We start from the raw sequence: 23,146 nt of genomic DNA on the forward strand, positions 1-23,146 counted from the left end.
TCATAAAAGAGATTATGATGACAAAGGCATAGTATTATAATCTGCCTATCTAACCGAATCTGTGCTCGCGTATAATTTCACATGGAGGGGGGCTTTGCTCAAGGGGCATTCAAATCATCTTAAATCTGTTGTGTGGTTAACGCACAAAAGGGAAAGTCAACATAAAAAGTTGGCTGGAAGACAAGAGAAGCGGGTGTTGGCAGCGGCGGTCTGAAGGAGCCTCATTGCATTAACATTTCAAATGATGTTAAAAATGATTTAAGTAGATAATAATAACGCACAATATGTTTGTTTTTTTTTGGAGGTTACATATCCTAACCATATGATTAAATAGTGCATCAGTGTGGAGGTAAGGACAGGCACTAAAGCACTACAACATAAAGAGAGAGCTGGTGAACTGAAATACAGTGCAAAGTAAAATGTGGTAATTTTCCAAAAGCCATTAAATTAAACAGGAGCTATTTCTCTAAGCTTTATGGTCGTCAGAGACTGCACGAGGTATTCTGTTATGTCCTATTCTTATCCTTGCCTTCAGGTAGCTCATGTGTTAAGTCAAGAGATACCTAATTAACAAACTGGTGGATTAATTCTGCCCCCTTTTCATTAGGCGAGCAGCTCCAGTGTCTCAGAACCAGACAGGCTTTTACAGAGTTCAGTCCTGGGCTTCTTTAGAGCTGCTGATATCTATTAAAACGGGCACATGAGGTATGTCATAGGAGGTGTGATGATTCGTTTCAATTACAAACACTCATTGGTAGGCTTAGGAGATGTTCTGTGACTAATTCCCACCATAAACGATTGAACTAAAGCAAATACAGTATGTGCACAATCAGTAGAGGACAGTCTGTTTTTCACCATAAATGTAAAGCATGCTGGAACCCCTTTGTCGCAGAAATGTGATGGGCAGTAAAGGCCATGTGTTTTCTGTTCTGTCAAATGTCCGTGTAGCTGTACAGATCTACAGAGGCAAACAGATAAGTCAAAGAAGGCTTTGATTCTGTCACAGCACTCCAGCACCCTTTTACTTCACTTGAACACCCCTCCGGGTAGAGGCAGGAAAGGTCTTCATTTGTCCGACTGAAACGCGCGTGCCCACTGTGTGCCATTTGACTGCAGCTCTGCCTTTGAAGGAACAAACGCATTTAACCTTTGTAGTCGAAATAATAATGGGCAGTTTGTTCTTGGAAAAGCCTCTTGGTTTTGTGAGGCAACATAACTTGCTGTTGTTTCCCTAACAAGGCTTTCAGATATCGTGCCAGAATCTGAGTGACCCCGGCTGCTCTGCTCCACCAGAAAAAACTACAGAGCTTGGCGCGCACCATCAATGGCAAAGTCAAGTCAAACATACAATACCCCTGCATTTCTACACCAAAAAGTCGGTGCTGTAACCTTGCTTTTTCTGGCCTAGGGAAAAAAAAAAGTTAAGGGACACAGAGCACAACATCTGAAAAGAATTGGAAGTGCCACAGCCTCATAAATTATAGTGCACATTTGAGTTTTTGAATTTGATGGCTCAGAATGAGTCGGGGAAAAAGGAAAAAGAGAGATTGTATTGCTTTCAAGCGAGAGGATCTGCACTGCCTTTTGAATTCCCGGGGTAATAATATGTATGCATGAATTCCATCCCGCTGGATGGGTGACATTTATAACACAACTTAATTATAGACCTAAAAGCCATCTCTCTATTTTTCCTGACAATTCGGGGCTCTATTCAACTCTGGCAGCAAGTGTTGCACTTTAAAAGTACTTTGAGGAGCAGCGCCATAGAGAGATGGATGTTAAACTTCTCGGCCTTTTTATTGGGTGAAGAGGGGTGCTGAAAAGCCTCTGAGTAGCATAAATTTACATCAACAGGGGACAAAGCCTCCATCATGGAACAGATAGCACTGTCAATTTCAAGGTCTGTCTCATTCAAATTACGCCAACCTCATCCCAAGCGAGGCGGCTGGCAAAATAATTTGCCGTAACATCCCGTAATGATTGCGTGGGACTGTTGCACAGAGAGTGATAGGACCCGATACCTATATATGAGACCTTTGTCTGCTGGTAGAATTCCTAGTTAACATTGCGCTACGCTTTTCTATTTCATACCAAAAAACTGCAGAAAAGGTGATCAAGCTAGTAGTAGCAGAGACAAATACCAACACAGGGAACATACGGCATGTGAGGAGGGGAGAAAGAAGAAGATGAGGTGCAGGAGGGTCGAGAAGGAGTGAAGGCGAGAATGAGGGAGAAAACTAGCTCCTGTCTGACACAACAGCACAGGCCTGATTTCATTTTATGTGCTGTCAATCAGCTGGAGGCGTCTGAGCAGACAGGAAGAGAGCGAGCCGGTGAGGGAAAAGAGGAAACAAGCCAGGGAGAAAGAAAGGTAGTGGGCCGTTGGGGCGACGCAGAGCAATAGACCCGGGATTAACAGTGAGAGGAACAGATGTTGACACAGATAGGCATGTGCTTCGGTATAGCCAGCCTTTCTTTCGATATACTCCATAGGCTTTCCTTTCTCCTTCGCCTTCCCACACATCCTTTTCACACATCCAGACGCTTCGTATAGGAGAATGAATCACAGAGAGAAAGGAAGGTAAAGGTTCAAAGCAATATCGCTGACGTTATCGCTCCAAATATGGCTGAGAGACAGAAACCCATCAAAGGATAATGGGGAGACTCTCGCACTCTCAGAACAATCCCACCTGCATCGCACATTTCACAGCCGTCTCTAATTCGACCACGCTCTACTAACTAAATAGCACATAAGCCACAGACATGAATGCATAAGCTGTTCCTGAATGCAGGCAAATCTGCCGCACGGTGAGTGACAGCAGCAAAAAAAAACCAACCCCGAGCCCGGCTGCTTTATTTACAGTAGGACATTATCGTCCAATGGCGTCCCAGGGGAGGGATGACGGGAATGTGGGAAACAAACATGATTACAACCCCTCAGCTTTTCAGATAACAGGAAGACGTGGAGGAGGAGGAGAGGGGTGAGCGTAAAGACGAGGTGTTGTGTGATGGATCTGTTGAGAACAAGCTCAGGGTGAGAGGAGCTGCCGGGATGAAGAGAGAACAGACGAAGAAGTTCGGGAGGGAGAGAAAAAAAGGAGAGAAAGGGGAGGTAGAGTGAGAACAAAAAAGGGAAGAGAAATGCACAAAGTAGTGAGAAAAGGAAAGTGGGAAGGAGGAGGTGTCGGAGCACGGTGACAATGAGGTATGAAAGAAATGCGAGCGAGACACATAAGAGGTGGTGAAAAAAGAAAAGCTGAAGGGGAGGATGAGTTATTCAGAAGAGCGGAGGGAGCGCAGACGATGTCAATGAGTGTGGAGCGGGTGAAGCGTGGTTCTAAACATGTAAAGAGAAGAAAGAGAAAGAGAGACAGCACGAATACAGACAGAGAGCGGGATAAAGAGGGACAGAGTGAGGGGGGGGGGGGGGGGGAAACAAATGGGAGGTGTGTGGGCTCTGACCCTTACTGGCCCCATCAGGCCCTCGCAGGACGGTGCACTCCTCGATCTGGCCGAAGGTCTCAAACAGCCGCCGGACGTCGTCCTCGCTCTGCTGCTTGCCGAGCATTCCCACAAACAGCTTCCTGTCTTCTAGATAGGAATAGAGGAAGGGGAGAGGAAAAAGGGGGCGAGGGAAGGAGGGAGGGAGGGTGAAAGAGAGGAGAGAACAGACAAAATGCCACAGCTGATCGCACCGTTCTGCTGAGCTGAGAGGAACTTGTGCAACTCAAAAACCCCCCTTTTATCAGCAGTCGGCTGTGTTGAGCCGCCGCCGCCGCCGCCACCGCCACTGCTGTTGTTATTGTTGTTGATCTTACTGTTGTGTGGTGTACCACCCCGCCCTGCTACGAACGAGATATATTCCTGTTTCCAGTGAGCTATTCAAGTCTGCCACAGCGACGTTTGATGATGATATTTGGAGCGCTGTGGGTTTGGGGTGACGGTAGAAAGAGAGCAGCAATATTTTGCACAGGTAGACAAACTGTTAGATCGTGAGGATGCTTAAAGTCGCCGAGTTGAAAGAGAACATGGAACGAGAACATGGTAGTACATTTTCTCATCACCAAAGGAGAATTTTAATAAGCAGGAGTACAGCACGTTCTATGCTTTTAAACCCGAGAAAAGTAACACGACTAAACAATATATTTGGCAGGGTGTGCTGGTACTTTCTCAGCTGCTCCACTTTCTGCTGACTATAACATGTATAAATGTATGAATGCACAAATACTGGACTCCAGTAGAATTAAATAATGAACATGATCGTGCATTGGACAGCGTTGGCCACCCAGAACTAATGGATGAAGCTTTTCAGTGTAAAGTTGCTTGTAGATAATTATCTGCCCAAGGTTTGCAGATTTGTCATTTTTCAACTTATAATAATTGCAACAAAAGAAAACTAAGCTGGATTCACCACTCGGATAAAGAATTAGCTTCCTACTGTTTTGTGCACACACTGCATTATTATATACTGTATAAAGGTGACTGCACACTGCCCAGACAACGCCCAACTCACCTCAACATTCTGAAGTCGGCAGTTAGTGTTGCATTCTCTAGAATGTTCCAGGAAACCAACTGCCAGCTCCACAGTGCCCCGACACGAGCAGACAGGACTGACTTTTGTTGCCTACTTTTTCTCATTTAAGTTGTTGTTTTATTTTGCGTGGACGGAAGTCGTGCGTACTGCACACGAGTGTAGGCTAGTTGTCAAGGGAACGCACTCTCAGAATGCAAATTGGTACGACTTTCCACGACTCCACCAAACCTGACTGGACATGTCAAACTTGAACAACTCCATCCAACCAGCACCAACTGTCGGAGCACACTGACCCGACAGTGTTGGTTGGCGTTTGTCTGCCTTATACAAATTAAAGGGTAAACAATTGTTCTGAACCAAAATTACAATGACTGTAGCCTTGTGCCGTCATAGCCTGCTATGAGTTGAAGGTTTGTGGAAAGCAGACGATTTACTTCTCTGGACTTGAAACGTTTTGAGACGTTTTTTTTATTGTGATACATAAACTCCTTTTCAGTTGCATCTGTGGATTATTCAGCTGAACAGAAAACCTCATTTTGCACATAAAAGAATGGTGAGATGATTTATTTGTTGACAAATCGTTTGGGACTTCTGTTATACAAAAAGACTCTATTATAAAAAGTACATTATGTGAACTGAAATTCATAGTTATTATGATCCAATGAACTATCAGGGCCAAATTCAGACTTTAGAACGGACATCTTTTTTAAAGTGAATCAATAGAAGAGGCTCTTGGGTAAGTTGTCAAGAAAGTTAAGTAGTGAGAAGAAGTCGGTGGTGTTTTATTCTTGTGAGGCTGTACTGGTTTGGTTTTCTTTATGCAATAAAAATGTTTCCAAATTTAATTTAATAATAAAAAAGAAAACTTATGTAAAAACTAGAAAGCAGTCCCCTATATACATTGTAATACTCTAATGTAACTTCTGCAGTGTTCATCCTCATGAAGTTTTAAATGGTAGCTCAACATATACTCGTCTCCTCATCGCTACAATATGTCCTAGCTGCTTCCTGAGCTCCAGAGGGGGCACTATGACTCAGACGTATTGGCTCTATACGACTACATTCTGGCCAGTCAGATGGCTGGATTTCTCTAATTAATCTTCCCGGTGCCCTGGCATGAGACAGAGAATTCATCTTCTTTACATCTTTTACATTATGCATCCCCTTATTCCGCCGTGTTGTGGAATGAAATGGCTACTAGCAAGAACCTATCGCTGGAACTGATGGAAAGTGGCAGGAAGAGGAAGAGGAGTTTATTGGGAATGACACTGTTGATCTTCAGCGTGAGTCATTTGACTGGTAGGGAATGGGCTAGGAGCGGGGAGGAGCAGCGAGCGAGAGCATCACCTGGGCCTCGACAGATGTGACGCCTCCTGTACCTGCCAGGCCCCATTAGACGCAGCTGTTATAAAAATAAAGCACCGGGGCTTCCTTTCTGCAGCGGGTAAATCGGATCCTGTTCCATTCCTGTAAAGTTCAAATGAGACACGTGCCTGCTACCCGCTTGGCCACACAAATGAGCACCTGCATAATCAATAAGGTTATGCTGCCTGGTCTCCTCTGCCCGTGTTGTAGCTGTGGTGTCAGTCCGTGTTCCTGTAGTCACGCCTCACACAGCAGGAATTCTCCAACCCGCCAGCTGAGCCTGCTACTGCTGCTCATTACCGCTCCTCCTCCCTTGGAGCTCCAGGGTTGGAAGTGAGCGAGAACCCAAAGGAGCTCACTACAGAGACAGCCATTTATACTGTCGACTGGGGTTTCGAAAGAGACAGACAGGAGGACAGACATCTAACAGGATATTGGGCTTCAGCGTAGGAGCTGCGTAGCTGTAAAGTCAGCCCTGAACAGGTGTTAGAGAGAAATGAGCCTGACCTCTGTCTATGGCAGCAAAGGTGAAACATGAAACGAGGCAACAGCCCGTCCAGACCATACGTGACTTTGCCTTCATTGTCCCTCCATCTTTCACATTTTCACCGAGGTGTCACTGTTACGACGTAAATGGGCAGAGTGCACTTTTACAGGCCTCCTGCAGTGTGTTAATGTTTTGGGACAAAAGTCTCATCTCGGTCCTGGCCCGAGGAGATCTAATGGCGGCTTTACAAGGCTAATTAACAAGCCATGAGCGAAGTAATGAACTTTCCAAATGTGCTGGCAAACGCAAAAATAAATTACACCCCAGTGCAGGCATTAAAGGAAGTGTGAGTGTACTTGGGAGCCTTCCTTTGGGAGAGCCACGGCGAGAAAATGAATTTGGAGCTGCTATCTTTTCATTGCCTGACCTAAGAGCGTCTCAGTCGGCCCACTGCGTGCCCTGGCCAGAGTATAGATTGCTATTAATTAGTCCGCTTTGCACCTGTCTCCAAAGCAGCGCTTATTGGATTTTGCACGTTCCCGCTCATCTCCTATGGCCAGTCGCAGCCTTTAAATTGGCATTTTATGAATATGAATAAATATCCTGTAATGCACCCTCTGCACAGGGAGACGACTCCATGACTCCAAAGAGTTATCCATTAAAACAGGGGAGAGGAGGGGTAAAAAAAACTCTTGAGTACAGTCATGTATTTGCATTAAGAGGGTCGAGGACCTTCATATAGAGCTGTCTGAGGATAGAGAAGTATGAAAAGTACGACAAAACTCATTGAGCTTACTGTTTGACCTCTGCTACTTATCTCTCATTGAGAGGGGCTCATCTTATCCCTCTAACAGAGCTTAGCCACACAGCTGGAGAACATTTGAGCTCTACAGCACTTCTCTGCTCTCCTCTGAAGAGACCTTTGTAATCTGCACTTTCAAACCCTGCCTCTACTTTAAAATCATAATGTGTGTGTGTGTGTGGTAGTTGGGAAGCCTGGCTACATGATTTTATTTTGTTTTTATCATAATATACTCAAACAGCACTAATTTATCCGTGTATATCTGGCGCATTTCTACTGTTAGCTTATAACACAGCAGATTTGAGGCTACAGAGGCTATTGAAAAAAGAATGGGAGCATGTGCTTATTTGACTCGTTAACACATGCTTTTATATGTGCTGAACTGTATGTGTGTGTACAGTATATTAATGCCTTTAGTGTGTGGTGACATACAAGGTTCTTTTTCCCAGGCCTTAGCCGTCGCACACTCTCAAACAAAATCATCCACATGCCTTCTCTGTTTCCCCTCCAGTGCCTCATCTCCTGACTGAAGATGGAAGCAATTGCACAGAAAATGCTTCCATGTCAGTCTCCAGCCATGTCCAAACCAGGGTGGCATATGGACAGCCTCATTTTATGAATGCATATAAAAAAAGGAGATCAAAAAAGTTATCAAAACACCGCTGACATCTGACAATTGCTTGTCTCAGGAAGCCTTTTCATTTCAGCACCCGGTATATTAAAAATTAATGGATTTTGCACAGACGCCATATGCTGTCAAGATTGATGCTTCTCTCCACGGAATAAAGTGCTACTTGTGTCGCAGGCTGCAGTATATACATATAGATTTTACTCTTCTCCTCTCCTCTCCCTTTGTGTCTCTACTGCACTCAATATCTTTTTGTTATCCCTCACTGTACTCTTTCTCTCCAGGCAAAGATCCAGTTGCTGTGAAGTCTACTTTTAAAAAAAGTTTATGCTTTTGTTTGCCAATAATGGGAATATTCTCTTTAAAGAAACACTCTCCTGCTCCTGTGTCGTGGTAAATATTTCTATTTTTTCTTCTTCTTTATTCATGATTCTATCACTTATTGCCCGCTGGCAGTAGTCAGGGAAGCTCGCTGGTAGTAAGTGTTCAGAAAGCATGGACAGCTGCATCCAACGATAAAAGATGCCTGCTAGGCCGCTGGGTGCATTTCAAATGCAGACTAATGTTCCAGGCAGCACAACAGAGAAGTTGTGCTTCTTATGGTCTCATTAGAAAAGCCTGATGCTGCTGCGCTGCTGCCTGGGAGGCCCGCCACCAGACACGCTCACACATGTGGGCGTACAAGACGGGGTGTACAAAATGTCGGGAACGGCTTCTTAATATTAAGTTAGACTTTGTTTTTCATCTTCTGCTGTGTGTCCCAGTAAAGAAGAGTCTGTCTGGACATAAAAGGGTGAAATTTAATGTCAGATTATTAGGCTTTAAGGATAATGAGCATTTAAGATTTATTTATAGCACTGAGAGAATACGTAGCATTGTTACAACTGCTTAAAACTGGCACTCTGACAACAACAATTTTGTGTCTTAAACCAATTTAATTCACCTTCCTGAAATAACTTCAGGTGAAAATCCACCTCCTACACGCCTCTTTTTTGTAATGAAACCTCTGTGCCTCCATAACTGCTTTTGTAGACACACAAAAGACTGTTCTTTCTTGTGCTGGAAACAGTTGATCAATCTGTTAATTATTTACTAGACAAGCAATCACTGTAAGTCAATGCCAATTGAATCATTAATGATTATTGTGACTGATTATTTCATCATTGCTAACACTAAATAATGACTTGGGTTGCTCTGAGAAAAAACAAATATCAGTTACAGTCATGAAAGGATTCAGAGGAAATGATTAGGAGTAGATAAATCTGGATCAAGAACGTAACTTGAACTTCCTCTTAAATATCTTTAATTGCTGTATTTAAATTGCAGGATTTGTTTTTAGTCATAGAATGAGTACAAGATCAGACCGAACAAAAGCTACAGGTTAAAATAATAGGACATGCAACTGTCTGTATAAAAATGGTATGTATTGACATCTGAGAATTTAAGGATAATGATGTGTTTTTGGTGGCAAAGTGGGGTTTTCAATGTATTTGGCATACATGATGATAATTGATTACTTTCTGTAATGCTGATGAATGAAAGGGAGGACTATGGAAATACAACATAAAGACAAATGGAGGCATTTTAATTAAAGAAAAGTGGCTGGTTTTCTATAGACATGTCCAGTGTCTCACATACATGCAAAGTATGCATATATGTTGAACTGTTATGGATTGTTTGCGTTTCACATTATTTGTTCTCATATTAAAAAAGGCACAAAGGATAGTGGGCTGAATACTCAGCAATGAACCAGGAGAGCAACTCTTGATCTCTGCACCTCAGGATGTACATTGCAATGTCAGCAGGTGCAACAGAGAGGTCAGCTGGATTTAATAATATTCTTAAATTGTTTCAGTGTCAACTTTCAAATATAAACTGTTGGCATTAATGTCAATGTCATATTCAAGCTAATTTTGTTTGTCAATGTCATTTCAAAGCTAACTTTTCGGGTGGTAATGTAGGATCTTCTGAGCAGGGAGCAGAAGTATATGCAGAATTTAATTTTTACTGGGAGTAGCAGGATGAGCAACTCTTTCACATCACACACCTGCATCCCACAGGGGAAACATCTTTGCTTTAAAGCTATAAGGTGTCAAACAATTGTTTCTGATATCAGTTGTGTCCTAAGTTGTCACAGAGTCCACAGTAGTGTTTGTGGGCCAGTCTCTGTCATGATTATCTCAAGTATCTTGTGTTATTTGAAGACACAAACTAGAATAATATCAAAGCTTACCCTTACATGTTTTTCATAATTTAATGATTATCTCAGATACACTGTAATATATATTCTCTGAGACACAAAGTCTTCTCTCAATCGGAAGGTTTGGGGTTCGATCCCTGACTGCTACAGTCACGTTCAAGTGTCCTCGGGGCGAGACACTGAACCCCTAATTGCTCCCGAATGCATAACACATAGATCCTGATTGGAGATTGGCACATCAGTGTGTGAATGCTAGTATGAAAGGCTGAATGTGACATGTAGTGTAAAAGCACTCTGAGTAGTCTAAAGACTAGAAAAGAGTAAGTACACCCCTTTTACCATTTTGTCTTCCTTAAACCAATTCCAGCTTTCTTAACCCATTTTCAATCTTTCTTTGACTTTTCTAACACATTCAGAATCACCTCACATTTTCTCAGTCTTCTTTAATTAGTGTTTTTAATCTTACTGCTATAATGGTCATTTCTTCCCATACTTTTTCTTGGTGTCCAAAAGAACCCGTCGCCCCCTGTCCTATGTGTTAAATGTTGGTATGAAAGTTTCACTGCTGTTTTCCTGTAGCACAGCAACTGTAGTGTTTATTTCCTAATTGATATAATGTTATAAATCAAATGCTGAAACGTGATGTATAATTCATTGTCATTTGCATGATTTAGTTTTGAATGGAAAGTAGTGAGTTAATGTAAAACACCCTGCATGATGTATGCATCTGTTCAGCTTCACAAGCATTCTGTCTCCTCCTTTACGCAACACCTTCCACTCCTTAATAAGCTGCTTCTTACTCGTGTTTAGTTCCTACTGAGCTAACAGAAGTAATTAAACCCCTTTACAGTGACAATGATGTGCAACCACACACTAAACCTTTCTGCTGCTGGTCCCAATCTGATGTATGCAAGTGGATTATCCAGTATAGTGAGGTGGTAAATGGAATAATCAGAGGAGAACAAACATTGAAATTGTCAGCGTGGCGGGCGTGATGAGAGGATACAGGCTTTGTGTTTGTAAATGCATTACTTCTACCACTAGAGATGTTACATCCAACTCCTCGGGGGAGTGGGAGAGGGGCTTGAAACCTTCTGGTATGCATCCTCAACGAACAATTTAGTTTTTTTGGGATGTGGCTGCTGCTCAAATATTTCACCTCCTTTTTCCTGCATCTCCTCTAATGGTAGTGCCCGATCATTGCTGTGCAAAAAGTAATTTAAATCACTGCCTCAAAACCTTATTAATACTCTGAAATGTTAAATGTCCCTGAATTCTTTTGTCTGTCCATGTGTCCCCATGTCTCTGTGTGTGTTTCTCAGCACACACACACACACACATATCAAGCGCTGCGAGGGCTCTTCTTGACTTTTCAGAGTTCTGCACGATCGTGTCCAGAGGCACAGAGGGATCTTTTGGCTTCATTTGCATGTAAAGTGGAGCGCGCTCTTCTGTGGGCGTGAGGTGCCTCCAGACAGACCCTCCCCTGTGGCCCTGCCAGACTGAGCTCAGCCAGCAGCCCCTCACTCTTCCCTACCTGCTGGGGTAGGCCGTGACAGCACAGTGCGCTACATCTTAAGGTCCTGTCAATCTCTTCACTGCCCCTACTGGGGTCAACCTTCTGAGGAGCAGCAGGTTGGCAAGGACAAACACGACCCATTCACAAAGACTCCCCCTCAGCCAGACAGACTAAAAGGCATGGGCGAGATATTAAAAAGGCTGCTGAGTATCACATGCAGGGATTACAACGCTCCTGGCGCTGCATAAGTATCCAATAAAACAAAAGTATGGGGGAGCTATGGACAAATGCACAGAGAGTGGCCCTTTGTGAAAAAGTCGATGTTGATGGAGTTTGCGGGGTATTTTGGGAGAGTGTTAAACCCATCTTATCAGAGTTAATAAAAGAAGAGGGTGTTGCTGGCTGACCCGTCATCTCTCTTCTCATCAGTGTGGTCTCCTGTCTCACAGCAGTGGCTAGAGAAGTGGGACCCGGCTCCAAGATTGTGTTTAGATAATGGCCATCTCCAATCATAGATAATCTGGCCCCATCTTTTCTTCACAGACACAGCGGCAGACAAGGTCAGGGGGAAGAAGATTCCTGGCGAGGCAAGGCGAGGAGGAGATAGGGATGGGGCGGCTCTGAGATGATTTAGTGCTGAGATTCACTCAGCTGCCTCCATCACCCTCCGTTAACTTTCTCATCCTGTCGTCTCTCCCCCTCTCAGTCTTTTTGTCTCCTCACCCTCTCACATTCCTCCGTGGGACATGTACTGAATCCCCTCCTCTCTCTCTATCACGCGCCTTATCTCTTTCTTTTTACTGTGGTGGCAATGAGACAGAGAGGGGGAGAAGGGGAAAGAAAGGAAGCAACAGAGAGGGCGCAAGAGGCGTCCACTTTTCCTCATTTCTGTCCCTTATGAGTTGGAGAAAATTGCTTGTGTTTCAAGTGTAGATATAGAAGCCGGTCAGCTCCTTCAGTGCCCAAAGAGCGATCAGGCGGAAGACCCATGCCTCGATTGCGTCTCAATATCTCTGAGTTGAAATCATAGTTTGATAGAATTGGTCTGAAAAGAAGTGGTGTTAAGCACATCAGATAAATGTGGACTTTGTGGCGAGGAGGTCGGCTGATTTAAGGAACAGAAATAGATTTGAAGGCTGTGAAGCCCCTCTTCCATGCTCCCTTCTTTCTAGATAATCCAAGGAAAAATAAAATAAGACATGAGTCATTGTAATAGACAACCAGAGAGTGAGCCCTGTGATCCACAATGGCAGCCAAGCGGCAGGATTGTGCGGCGCCGGCTCCCCTTGTCATTTTCTGAGCTCTGGTTTTACTTCTCCCTCTGACACTCTCTCATCCCTAGAGAGAGGACGTCTCTCAGGGACATGTGAACAAAAGAGGGGCTACTGGAGTCTCCAAATGGAGTAATGGGCCTTAATACCTACACAGGCACGTAATCGAGACCCCTGTACAAGTTCCCATGACAGATAATTGCAGATAGTGATAAATGTGACTCCATTCCAAAGGTGCAAATGTCCCGGTTCAGCCCGAGGTTTGACAACCCAAAGGCCCCACTGGGATTGGTGTACCTGACTGGTCCTCAGCCCTCCATAGATGAATCCCTGGCTGCTTCCTCTCCTTCAGCCAGCCCTAGCTGGGCTGTCTATTTTCCTTTAACCACAGGCCTTCATAGTAAATCTCATTTCATTGTCAGCCGCGACTGTGGTTTACTTCCCCGGCCTGTCTGCTGACTTCCTGTTGCCATTAACGCTCAATATCTCTGTTGGGGCCTGTCTGCTTGGTCTTATTTCATTCTGTGCTCTGTCCTATTCTGTCCTCCCATATAGAAAGTTCATCTGACAGACTAGCAGGGGCCCTGCCAGCCTAAGAGCCCTCTGTATTTCATTCACACTGCCTGTTCATCTCCATTCTCTTTCTGCTGAAAAAGGGTAGTAATTGATATTGGGACCCATCCATCCTCCCCTCTTAAGCCCAGAGATCCAATTTATCTTGGTGAGAATGCCGATTGGCCCTCGCCCAGGCCTTGTCGGTCAGACTTTGCCTGTTTTTAGATGGCCGTTAATTAAAGTGCCGCCGTGACAAAAAAAAAAAGATCTACATGGGGGTGTGTGGGGCAATAGAAATGGGCCATCTGATTCACACTTGACCACATAAATCAGTGAAGTGGCTCCGTCTAATCTGACCTAGGCAGTCTAAATCACCACTCTGAAATGCAAGTGCAGGGCAGACACGGACCAGTCCAATTAGATCCTATTCCACCCATGTACATCTTTAACTGGCTTAATCTGCATTAACCTCAGAGATGTTGGGCACAAATGGCTTCACAATGATGTGGTCTATCACCACGTCAGTCGGACTAAAGATGGAGGACGGAGGCTGTGCGAGCAAAACGCTGCCATGTCAGAGCAGAGTTATACTTTATATTGCCATAAGTCATGCTTTAAATGGATGGGGTTACTGATCCATATGTCCCATATGCAGTGCGTCAACAGAGTCCAAGTGGAACTTTAACATCACCGACACTGACTCTGACTTGGATAACACACATCAACTTACGCTATACTATGTAATCCCACTTTAAGCATCTTAAAGTCCTAATCATAAGACATATCGATATTTAGGTTGCGAGTACTTGAGGTAAGTTTATCGTGGCTACTGTAGATGTGTATGTTGACTTTAAGAGAGGCGAGGGGGATTGTCTCTCACAATCTTTTATCTGTGCTCATATTTCTATGAAAAACAAACACAGTGTATACCGCAAGGAGGTTCCAAACAAATAATGATACGTCCTACTTTGAGTTTGTGCGTTATTGTGTCTGTCTGTGTTTGGACTGTGTGCCACTTCCTCCTCTCGGTAAGCAGACATGACTGTCATGGAGATCAAGACATGGAGATTCCCTCTCGTCATTGTTTACTGTTTTCTTTCTCTTTTATTTCTCCGTCTTGTCTTTGAACCACTCCCAGTGACTGTGAACCTGAGACAGCCCCTCTGCTGGCACAGATGGGAAGTCAATAGAAGCAAGTGACCTATATTACGGGCTACTCCACTAACTCCCAGTGTGTCTCAAGTGAGAGCAGAATATTAAGGATCGAGTGTGCGCTGTACTGCTGTATTTGTGTGTTTGCGTGTGTGTGTGTTTTTTAGGGGGGGTGCAATGGAGACCAGGAGAAGGTTAATTACCTCCTCGTCCTTCGCTGTCGGCTGGCTTCACCTGGATGGGCCGGTTCATCTGGAGAGAGAGAGAGAGAGAAGTAGAGGGAGAGAAAGACAAAAACAGAAGGGAAATCCCAGGTTAGCATGAGACGAAAAGGAGCGAACGCCACTGTGTGTGGAGCGGGAAGAAAACAAGTGAAACGCGGCAATGTTCCTGGCATTAATGTCCTGAGCGTGTCCCGTTCTTTGACTTAAACGCAAAACATCAAACAGTTATGATGCCGTAAAGGAGATAAATCTGTGCACTGCTCCATGCCAGCGTGTTTAATTAATCCAGGGCACTGCCTCTAGAGATGCCTGAATTCCCCTCACAGTTCAGCAGAATTAGCACTTTTCAATGACGATGCCACACTGGGTGTCAGATGGCACTTGGAGATTAATGCCATTACATCAGCCACTCCCAGCCTCCACAGGGAGAGGTCCTCTCAAGCTGGCCCTTGCTCTTCCTGTCCCCCTCCTGGCTCCAGACTCCCAGTCACCAGCTATATCCTGCTCATCCCTGACCCTGAGCAATCCCTCTTTCTCTTGCCTCCATCCCTTCCTCTTCCTCTCTCACCTCTTCCTTTTGCAACGTACAACCAATATGCCACTCGTCTGGCTGGCCAACACCATCCTGCTCCAGCCTCCTCCTCCTCCTCCTTCTCCTCCTGGAAGCTATTGAGAGCCACCGAACAGCGTAACCGTGAAAGAGGCCTGTGAAAGGTTAACAGTAGGGAATCGATAAACAACCTTTGAAGATCCATTCTATAGTGAGGTGAAAGCAGAACGTCGCCAAGCTAACATGAAAAAAAAAAAACCTTTTAAAACCTTCCTGCCGCGAATAAAAACTCCCCCGGTTCCTTTTGCTCCCCTTTCTATGTTTTCATATCCTCTCTCTCCCTGGAGTATGAATATGAAAACATAAAAATACTCAATCTCGTGCCGTCTCTGACACAGGAATAATATCCCCTCTTTCTTCCCTGAGAAAAGTGGGAGCCACCCTCGAAGACCCTTTCTTACTGAGCCTACCTACATGTGTCATTTTTAGCGTTCTGTTTCATATCTGGCATGACGTTTTCTGTCTTCAGTCTGCCTATCTTTCTAACTAGGCCATGTGGACAGGTCCAACATGTGAGTGCCAGTGAATGGCACACAGCTCTGCCCCCTCAGATCAGTCAGCTGGGGCAGCGCAGTGGGTGTCGGGCCCTCAGGCTACGCAGCACTTGACAGCAGTTGACCACGGCCTAAATATAGACCTAAGACTGCTGGACATGTATAGACAAGCGTATACATGGTGACACCCTGGGGACGTATTGGACACGCCTAGCAATATGCTGTGACAGAGGAACAAAGCTGAGAGAGATGACGGACGCATCGCGGAGACAAGCGGATGAAGCTGTACACACAGGGAGACAGATTCAGTCATGCCCATACAAATGGACCTACACACACACTTATCTCACCATGCAAACTGTAAGTTCTTATGCTTAATAATATATAAAAACTATGCAAAGATGGGAAAATACATCAGCCATTGTTGTTTTTTTCCTAAGTTTATATAGCGCCATATTACAACAGCAATTCTCTAATGACATAGTACATAAAAAACAAGTCTAGACTGCTCTAGTGGTTATGTTATTTAGAGCGACCCAACATTAATCCACCATGATCGAGCACTTACAACAGTGGCAAGAAAAACTTATTTTTAACAGGCAGAAACCTCGAACAGAACCAGACTCGTGAACAGCCATCTGGGATAGAGGGAGAGTCAGGAAGAGACCACAGACAGACAAACGGCATCTTATTGATGCCCTTTTTACTATATGTGATTACATTAGAAGTAAGGCTGAGGTGATGGACTTCTTTCAAGGCTAAAAATGAAGTTGTTCTTTATCCCAGATGTTTGGGGTACAGCCATTGCTGTGTTTTCATATTAGGTACGTTTGCTTCGTACCATACCCGAGTACGGTTGCCCCCACTCTCCTCTCCCCCACCAGTCAGCTTTCACATTAATTAATTTCGTTCTGTACCCGAGTACATGTGCATTAGGACTCCGAAGCAGAAGGTGGCGGTAATGCACCTCGAAAACAGGAAGAAAAAGAAGAGTAACATCAACTACGTAACATTGTTTATGTTGTCATTCCAGTGTAGAACTCGTTTGCGGTGCACAGTTTTCACACTAATCAAACGAACTGGACTTTGGGGTCAAGTGTACTCGGATCCGGGCCCGGTTCCCTAATGTGAAAGCCCCATTAAAGACTGGTGAACTAAGGCCCTGGGAGAACTGAGTGCACATGGAGTCATATAGGTTTGTGTTTACAGTACGGATCAAGAGCAAGGGTAGAGATGTTCTGATACCATTTTTTCCTCCCAAAACTTGAGTACTGGCTGATACCCAGTATCCCTTCAATACACTGTCATCATCACATGATTATTTATCTCTTTATTTTTTTTAGTGGAGCTGTTTAAGGGGCAGTGGTAGAGGAAGTATTTACTTCTCTGTTTAGCCTTAAACAGCCAGACAGGAGCTGTTATATGCTTTTGTTTCTGTCTGGATACCTGCCATCAATCCTGCACTAAGTATGTTTACATGTGAGTCTGAGGTAAAGTTCAGGCCGGTTGAGGCTTTGATGTATGTGAGTATGCGGTGGAGAGAATTAAGGTCAGTGTGAGCACTGTAAGCAGTAAGTTAACGTGTGCTCTTTGTACATATTGGAAGTGTGTATGTGTGTGTGTCCTGACAGCAGCTCACGTCTGAGGCAGAATTTGTCTCACAAAGAGGTTTAAGGTGGTCTGAAGTCCCACAGTCCCTGTCCGGTGATCAGTCAGCTTCCAGGTCTTAAACAGCAGCGATTGGTCAGGGGGCTTCATTAGTAGCCCCTGTGCCACCGCAGCAACAAGAGTCATTAGACAACCCAAAAGTACATTTGGGGTTGCTAGGCAACCGAGTGTAGGTGGCCGGCAGGCAGGCAAGGCAAGCTGGCTGTTGGTCTGCGGGCTGTTAGCCAACCAATTGGCACTCTTTTCTTTCTTCTTTTTTCATTTCTTTACTTGGTCCAAGGAGGTCATAGCGAGAGGGGGAGGGAAAGAAAGATTTCTCAACTCCCACCTTCCAGCATGTCCCACTTTCATGTCCCTTTTTAGTGACTGTGACAATGAGTTTTTCAGAGCGAGTCTGCTGCAACTTCTGCTCCAGCTTCCTGCCAAATTATGGAGTTCAGCTTGATGCCAAACTATGGAGTTGTGAATAGAGCTAAGATGCATAGGGCAGTAGTTAAATCTGCTTCTTTGAGCTACTTTTTAGTGTCCTCCACACATTTTCTTGTGCATACAGAGAAAATGTCTCAAGCACAGAAATCTTACTTTACTTCACTTTTACTCTCTCTTTCTTTGTCTCTCTCTGTCTCCCACACGCTCACACGCATACACACACAGGCACAAAAAGTCTAGGGGCTCAATAACAGCAGGTGGCTTAGGTGACATTTTAATCCCTTATTACTGAGTGCAGGATTAGCCAACAGATCAAGGCAGAGTTAATTATATGAATTCATCAGAGGCTGGGCGAAGAGGCAGCCTGCTTTCCCCTAGGGCCAGGACCCATCCCCACCACCACCGCCACCCACCCTTTGTGCACGCACACACATACACACACTCTAAGGAAGAGGACAAGTGACATACCGTCTATCTAAGAAGCTAGCTAGTTCCTTATTAGCATTAAAGCGGCTGAAAGCTAAGATAACATATACAGTGGGGCCTCGTGAGATGCTGTAAGACAAATGACATCTTCTACCTTCCCGTCGGGCCCCGCGAAATGAACTGCATAGACATTGGAGAGGAAGACTACAGGCTTTTTTCATCCTGCAGACGTGCGGCTGCCGAGGCTGAAAGGAGTTCAACACCCCCCGTCTTGCTTTATCTTTGTCTCTCTCTGCCCCTTTGGCCTCCAAAACCAATATGCTTCCCACCACAGCCCCTTAATGGGTTGATCAATGCTGACAAATAGGCAGCTCATGCTGTCTTGCCTGGGAACTCACAGCTCTGTGCCTGTGTGCTTCTGCACTTAGAGAGGCCATCTCTCTTTCCCCTCACCTCACCCTTTTTTCTGTCTCTCTCCTCCTTTCACTCACTTTTTTTCCCTCTCCATATATTCACTTCCTTCATGCTCTATTTCCTTTATGTCTATACATTCATTTTTTCTTTGTTCTAATCTCCAGAGGCAGATCTATATTTTTCATTCTGTTATGATGAATAAAAGTCAGCTGAAGTCACGGAGGGGGAGGAAAACCAACAGTGTGGAAGAGAGAGACTTGCTTACATTTTGCCAGGGAGAGGACCGTGTGTAAGTTTGAGAGTGCGTGTTTGTGTGTGCATGTTTTTCAGTCGATCTGTCTTTGGCTAGTCCGTCTGATTGATAACAGCGCGGCGGTGAGACAGAGGGACAAGGACACTGCTGGCCTTTGACCGTGCCTGACCATGCATCGTGAATACCACTGCTCACAAAGCAAGCAAGGAGAAATGCAACTGGAGAAATGTTCCCGCAGAAACATGACAAAATGTCAGCACTTCTTACTTTTTGAGTCTCTTATAAATGATCCAAATCTGAATTAGACTGAAAAAGTAACACTTATTGGTCCTATTTGTAAATCGTAATGAATTACTCTAGAAGTCATTTTAAACCCTCTCTTCTTCAAAACATTATCGAACAGTTACTACTTCTTAATTCTAGTGACATGCAAGTCAACTATACATAATCTGATATTTTCTGAGTACATATTTAATATGGTGAAAATGGGGCTTAACCTACAAAAAGTCCTGCAACAAATGTCAGGTCGCTTAGAAAAAGGACAGCAAGCTTAATGCATATTACAATAAGTAAGGGATATTGTAAAGTGAGCAGGTTGTTATCGCGGAATGGAACAGTTCCTCCGCGATAACAACCTGCTCATTATATATTATCCCGCCTAATACACAGCTTTTTACTTATGAAACCAATTATTTGACAAAAAATATTGATTTGGAAATTATTTTATTGCTTTAAAAATGATTATATTGCTGCCGGTTTAGCTCAGTGGTTAAATTGCTGGCCTTATACAGAGGCTTCAGTCCTCGATGCGGCGGCCCCGGGTTCAACTCCTGCCCTCGGCCCTTTGCTGTGTGTCATCGCCACTCTCTTCCCTTGTTTCCAACACTATCCGCTGTCCTCTCAATCAAGGCATGAAAGGCCAAAAAAAGGGTCTTTAAAAAAAAAAAGACTATATTTCCATTTTCTGTCTAAAAAAAGTCTGTTACACTCACAGTGAGAGCTGCATCCATGGCAATAGCAAGGCTTAAAATTCTTAAAATGAGCTAACCTACTTGTTATTACTCACATTAAATGGAAACATATCCACTGATGGTGAAGTAAGACACGGTGAACAGGACTGCAGGAATCTGTCTCGTCACTGTCAGAGTCTGTTGACATTTTCTTCTCCATTCACTTGGAAACACCGCCGTACAGCGTTCAGTGTTCTGTTTAATGTTTACTTCATGTGCCGTCTTTAGTTTTGTAGATCTCTCTGTCACAGCCTTCAGTTTTTGCATTATCATTTTTTTTCTCTCCACTGTTTTGTCTCTTCTTTTTTCCCCTCTGCAAACAGACTGACGTCAAATTTACCGGACTTCTTTTGGCGGATTGATATGATTACAGTTAGTCCTCCATATGGTGTGATCAGAGCTGCATCCTGCAACGGTGTGTTATTCATAACAACGGTCTGTCATTCAGAAATAACAGACCACGGAATGCCGTAATTAACCAATCAGGATCAAGTATTTAACATAGCCATGTAATATAATAATAATATAATATAAAGGATATTTTGCTTTGCCTTATTGGGCCTTATTTAACCACACATCTACAACCATCCACACAAGAGCTGTTGTCATGTACATGATGCACAGTAGAGGCCTATCTGACTGCACCTGCTGTTTTTGTCCTACAGTGAGCATCCATGAGCATGTTAGGTGAAGTGGGATATTAATAGTAGGGTTTGGTGATGAATCATTACCTTCTGAGCCAGTCACATTACTCATCTCATAACTTTTAAACAGCGGTGTCAATCACAGTGGCTCATGAAGAATATTGCTAACCACATGCAGGGAGTCGAGCCCTGTTTGTCATCATAAATAGGGTGACAGAGGCAGATGATGAACCTTTCCACTTTGAGTTTATGTTTATGGGAATACTGAACGCATTGTTTTATTTTGAAGGAGACTTGCACTTTAAGTCTGTAGTACAGATAAATAAAGTAACACAATAATGAAACACATCAAACGTTACATTGGCACTTGTGTGTTCTACTTGGGAAATTAATAAAGTTAGACTCATTAAGTTCTGGCTGCAACATGCAACAACAAAGCACTTCTGCCAGAACTGTGATTGAACATTGCTCTGTTCGAGCCCCGCGTGAACTCGCAATTCCCCCCAAATAATCCTATTTGCATGACTTCCCCCAGAGAATTGTGGAAATGTGTTTTTTCTTCCAAAACAATTAACTTGTTTGGTGACTCACCAATGTCACATTTAACTGAAACAGTTACAGCCATGTCTGCTCTACTACATCATGTTGGGAGTTACACAGCTGCATCAGGCTCTGCTGCACTATAAAATACACTGAAACAGAGAATACAGCACTGCTTTTGCAAGAGCTGTTGAAATGAAGACCCCTCTTTCTGCTTTTCCCCCAGTGCACCCTGGTGATTGGCAAGAACGTTTCGCTAACCGGATGCATTTGTGATAAAGCAATTACCTTTTCATAGAGAAATGTTGAAAACAAATGTATAAATACTAAATATAAAAATGGTACCAGTTTATTGATTCTTTTACTTTTACTCAAATTCATCTCATAAAGCAGGTACGTTTGGTTTTCACGCCATCAGGTACGGTTCTCTTGGTAAGCCGTCTCTTGTTTGACGTCTCTTATCATCACTCTGCGGTTTCACCATTAGTCGTTCATCGGAGCCTTTGATGCCATTTGCAGCCTTTTAAGCTCAATTAATGACATTTAATGCACACTGACTTTTCTTAAAGAAGCAGCAAAGGGCCAGTGGCCATGCTTGAGACAAATACAAATCATTCCTAAAGGGGAGAGGGATGCTAACACCCTGACCTTTGACCTTTGTAAAGCCACAATAAGTGTCCTGACCTCTGTCATTATTATCAGTGCCTTTGGAGGTTTGGGTAATTAAGAGTATTCTCCTCTTTCATTGAATGGTATTGACATTTCTGTCAATACTCACTTTCAGGTGCCACGGTAAGCTTGTAATTAGTTTAACTGTTTTTGTTTTCCATTTGGTAAAGATTTTTTTTTCCAGCCTGCAGCGAACCAGCTGAAATGAAAGGAAAATAGCGAATCAAGCAGAGAACACATTTCTGTGATGAAGTGACGCCTGTCCACATTGGATCTTTTATACCGGCGCAATCTATTCAGGAAATGCCATCCTTTTTTCCCCTTTGGAATAAAAAACACATTTTCAAACACAATTATCTCACTGTAGGCCTGTCTCACCGGCAACAGAGCTCCCAGATCCCGCACTGCCTGTACTGTACCAAGCCCAAATTACTGCTTCCATCACCCATCGCTCACATGTCAGGACATCCTGCCCCTCATGTGGAAGAGAAACAGGGTCGGCACAGCGGGAACGAGCCTTTCTCTCAAATTGGTATGTGAGTTCACAGCAGCCTCCCTGTGAGGCCAGCGAGTCAGGGGCGTTTGGGCCTGCCGTGTGTGTCGGAGGAGACGGGTTGGAGTGATCACACACTGCCTGTCTCCGTCCGAAAACACATGAAGGAGGGCTGTGTCTGCCTCGCTGTGAGGAAGAGGGAGAAGGGGCGCTGACAGCTCAGCAGAGGGTGGCTGGCTGGTGAAATACGGCCTATATTTAGCTCTTAGCCTGAGCTCCTATTTAAAGATGAGGTACTGGGGGTTGGTTTGGGGAGGGGAGGGGGGCATAAACCACAAAAAAATGTAGCCTGTATCCAGCTAACACGATATTCCCCTGTGTGATGCTGCAGTGTCATAGGGGAACATCTCTGTGTTTGTGTTTTGTCTCAGTAATCTCTGTCCCGTTCACCATAATTACCTGGCAATTGATTCCCCCCAGAGCAGGATTTTGGATTTTTAATTTGTCTATGAATCTGCTATTGGCTCTTTGGTCCTCTGAGAGGCCCAGCGGAACATCTAAACCAATCTCCACCTCTCCATCCTGCATGGCCCGCTCCAAACCAATCTAGTCTAAAGGACTGTAGCCCAGCCTGCATGGATAAAAGCCCTCTTCCACAGCAATATTTTCATCTTTTCTCTACGGGTGCCCAGCAGGCCCACTCTGGAGGTAGGACGGAGGCAGAAAGTGGATGAGAAATCGAGCCATCATGCTATCCTC

General features: G+C 44.2%; 1 protein-coding gene across 13 annotated transcripts in view; it reads right to left on the reverse strand.

Annotated features, from left to right (window-relative positions):
- Window positions 1-23,146, reverse strand: part of celf6 (CUGBP Elav-like family member 6) — a 142,996-nt gene that overhangs the window by 34,551 nt on the left and 85,299 nt on the right. For 8 of the 13 annotated variants that reach the window (XM_069681536.1, XM_069681610.1, XM_069681391.1 and 5 more), the window contains exons 3-4: window positions 14,717-14,765; window positions 3,463-3,591 (exon numbers count right to left, since the gene is read on the reverse strand). In XM_069681536.1, coding sequence (XP_069537637.1) covers window positions 3,463-3,591; window positions 14,717-14,765 — 178 coding nt within the window. The remainder of the gene's footprint in view (window positions 1-3,462; window positions 3,592-14,716; window positions 14,766-23,146) is intronic. The other 5 variants (XM_069681683.1, XM_069681462.1, XM_069681970.1 and 2 more) reach the window with 2 other exon arrangements.

Source organism: Semicossyphus pulcher, unplaced genomic scaffold (assembly GCF_022749685.1).
Source record: "Semicossyphus pulcher isolate SPU_LCO1_2020_fin unplaced genomic scaffold, fSemPul1.0.p SCAF_1, whole genome shotgun sequence".
NCBI classification, from domain to species: Eukaryota; Metazoa; Chordata; class Actinopteri; order Labriformes; family Labridae; genus Semicossyphus; species Semicossyphus pulcher.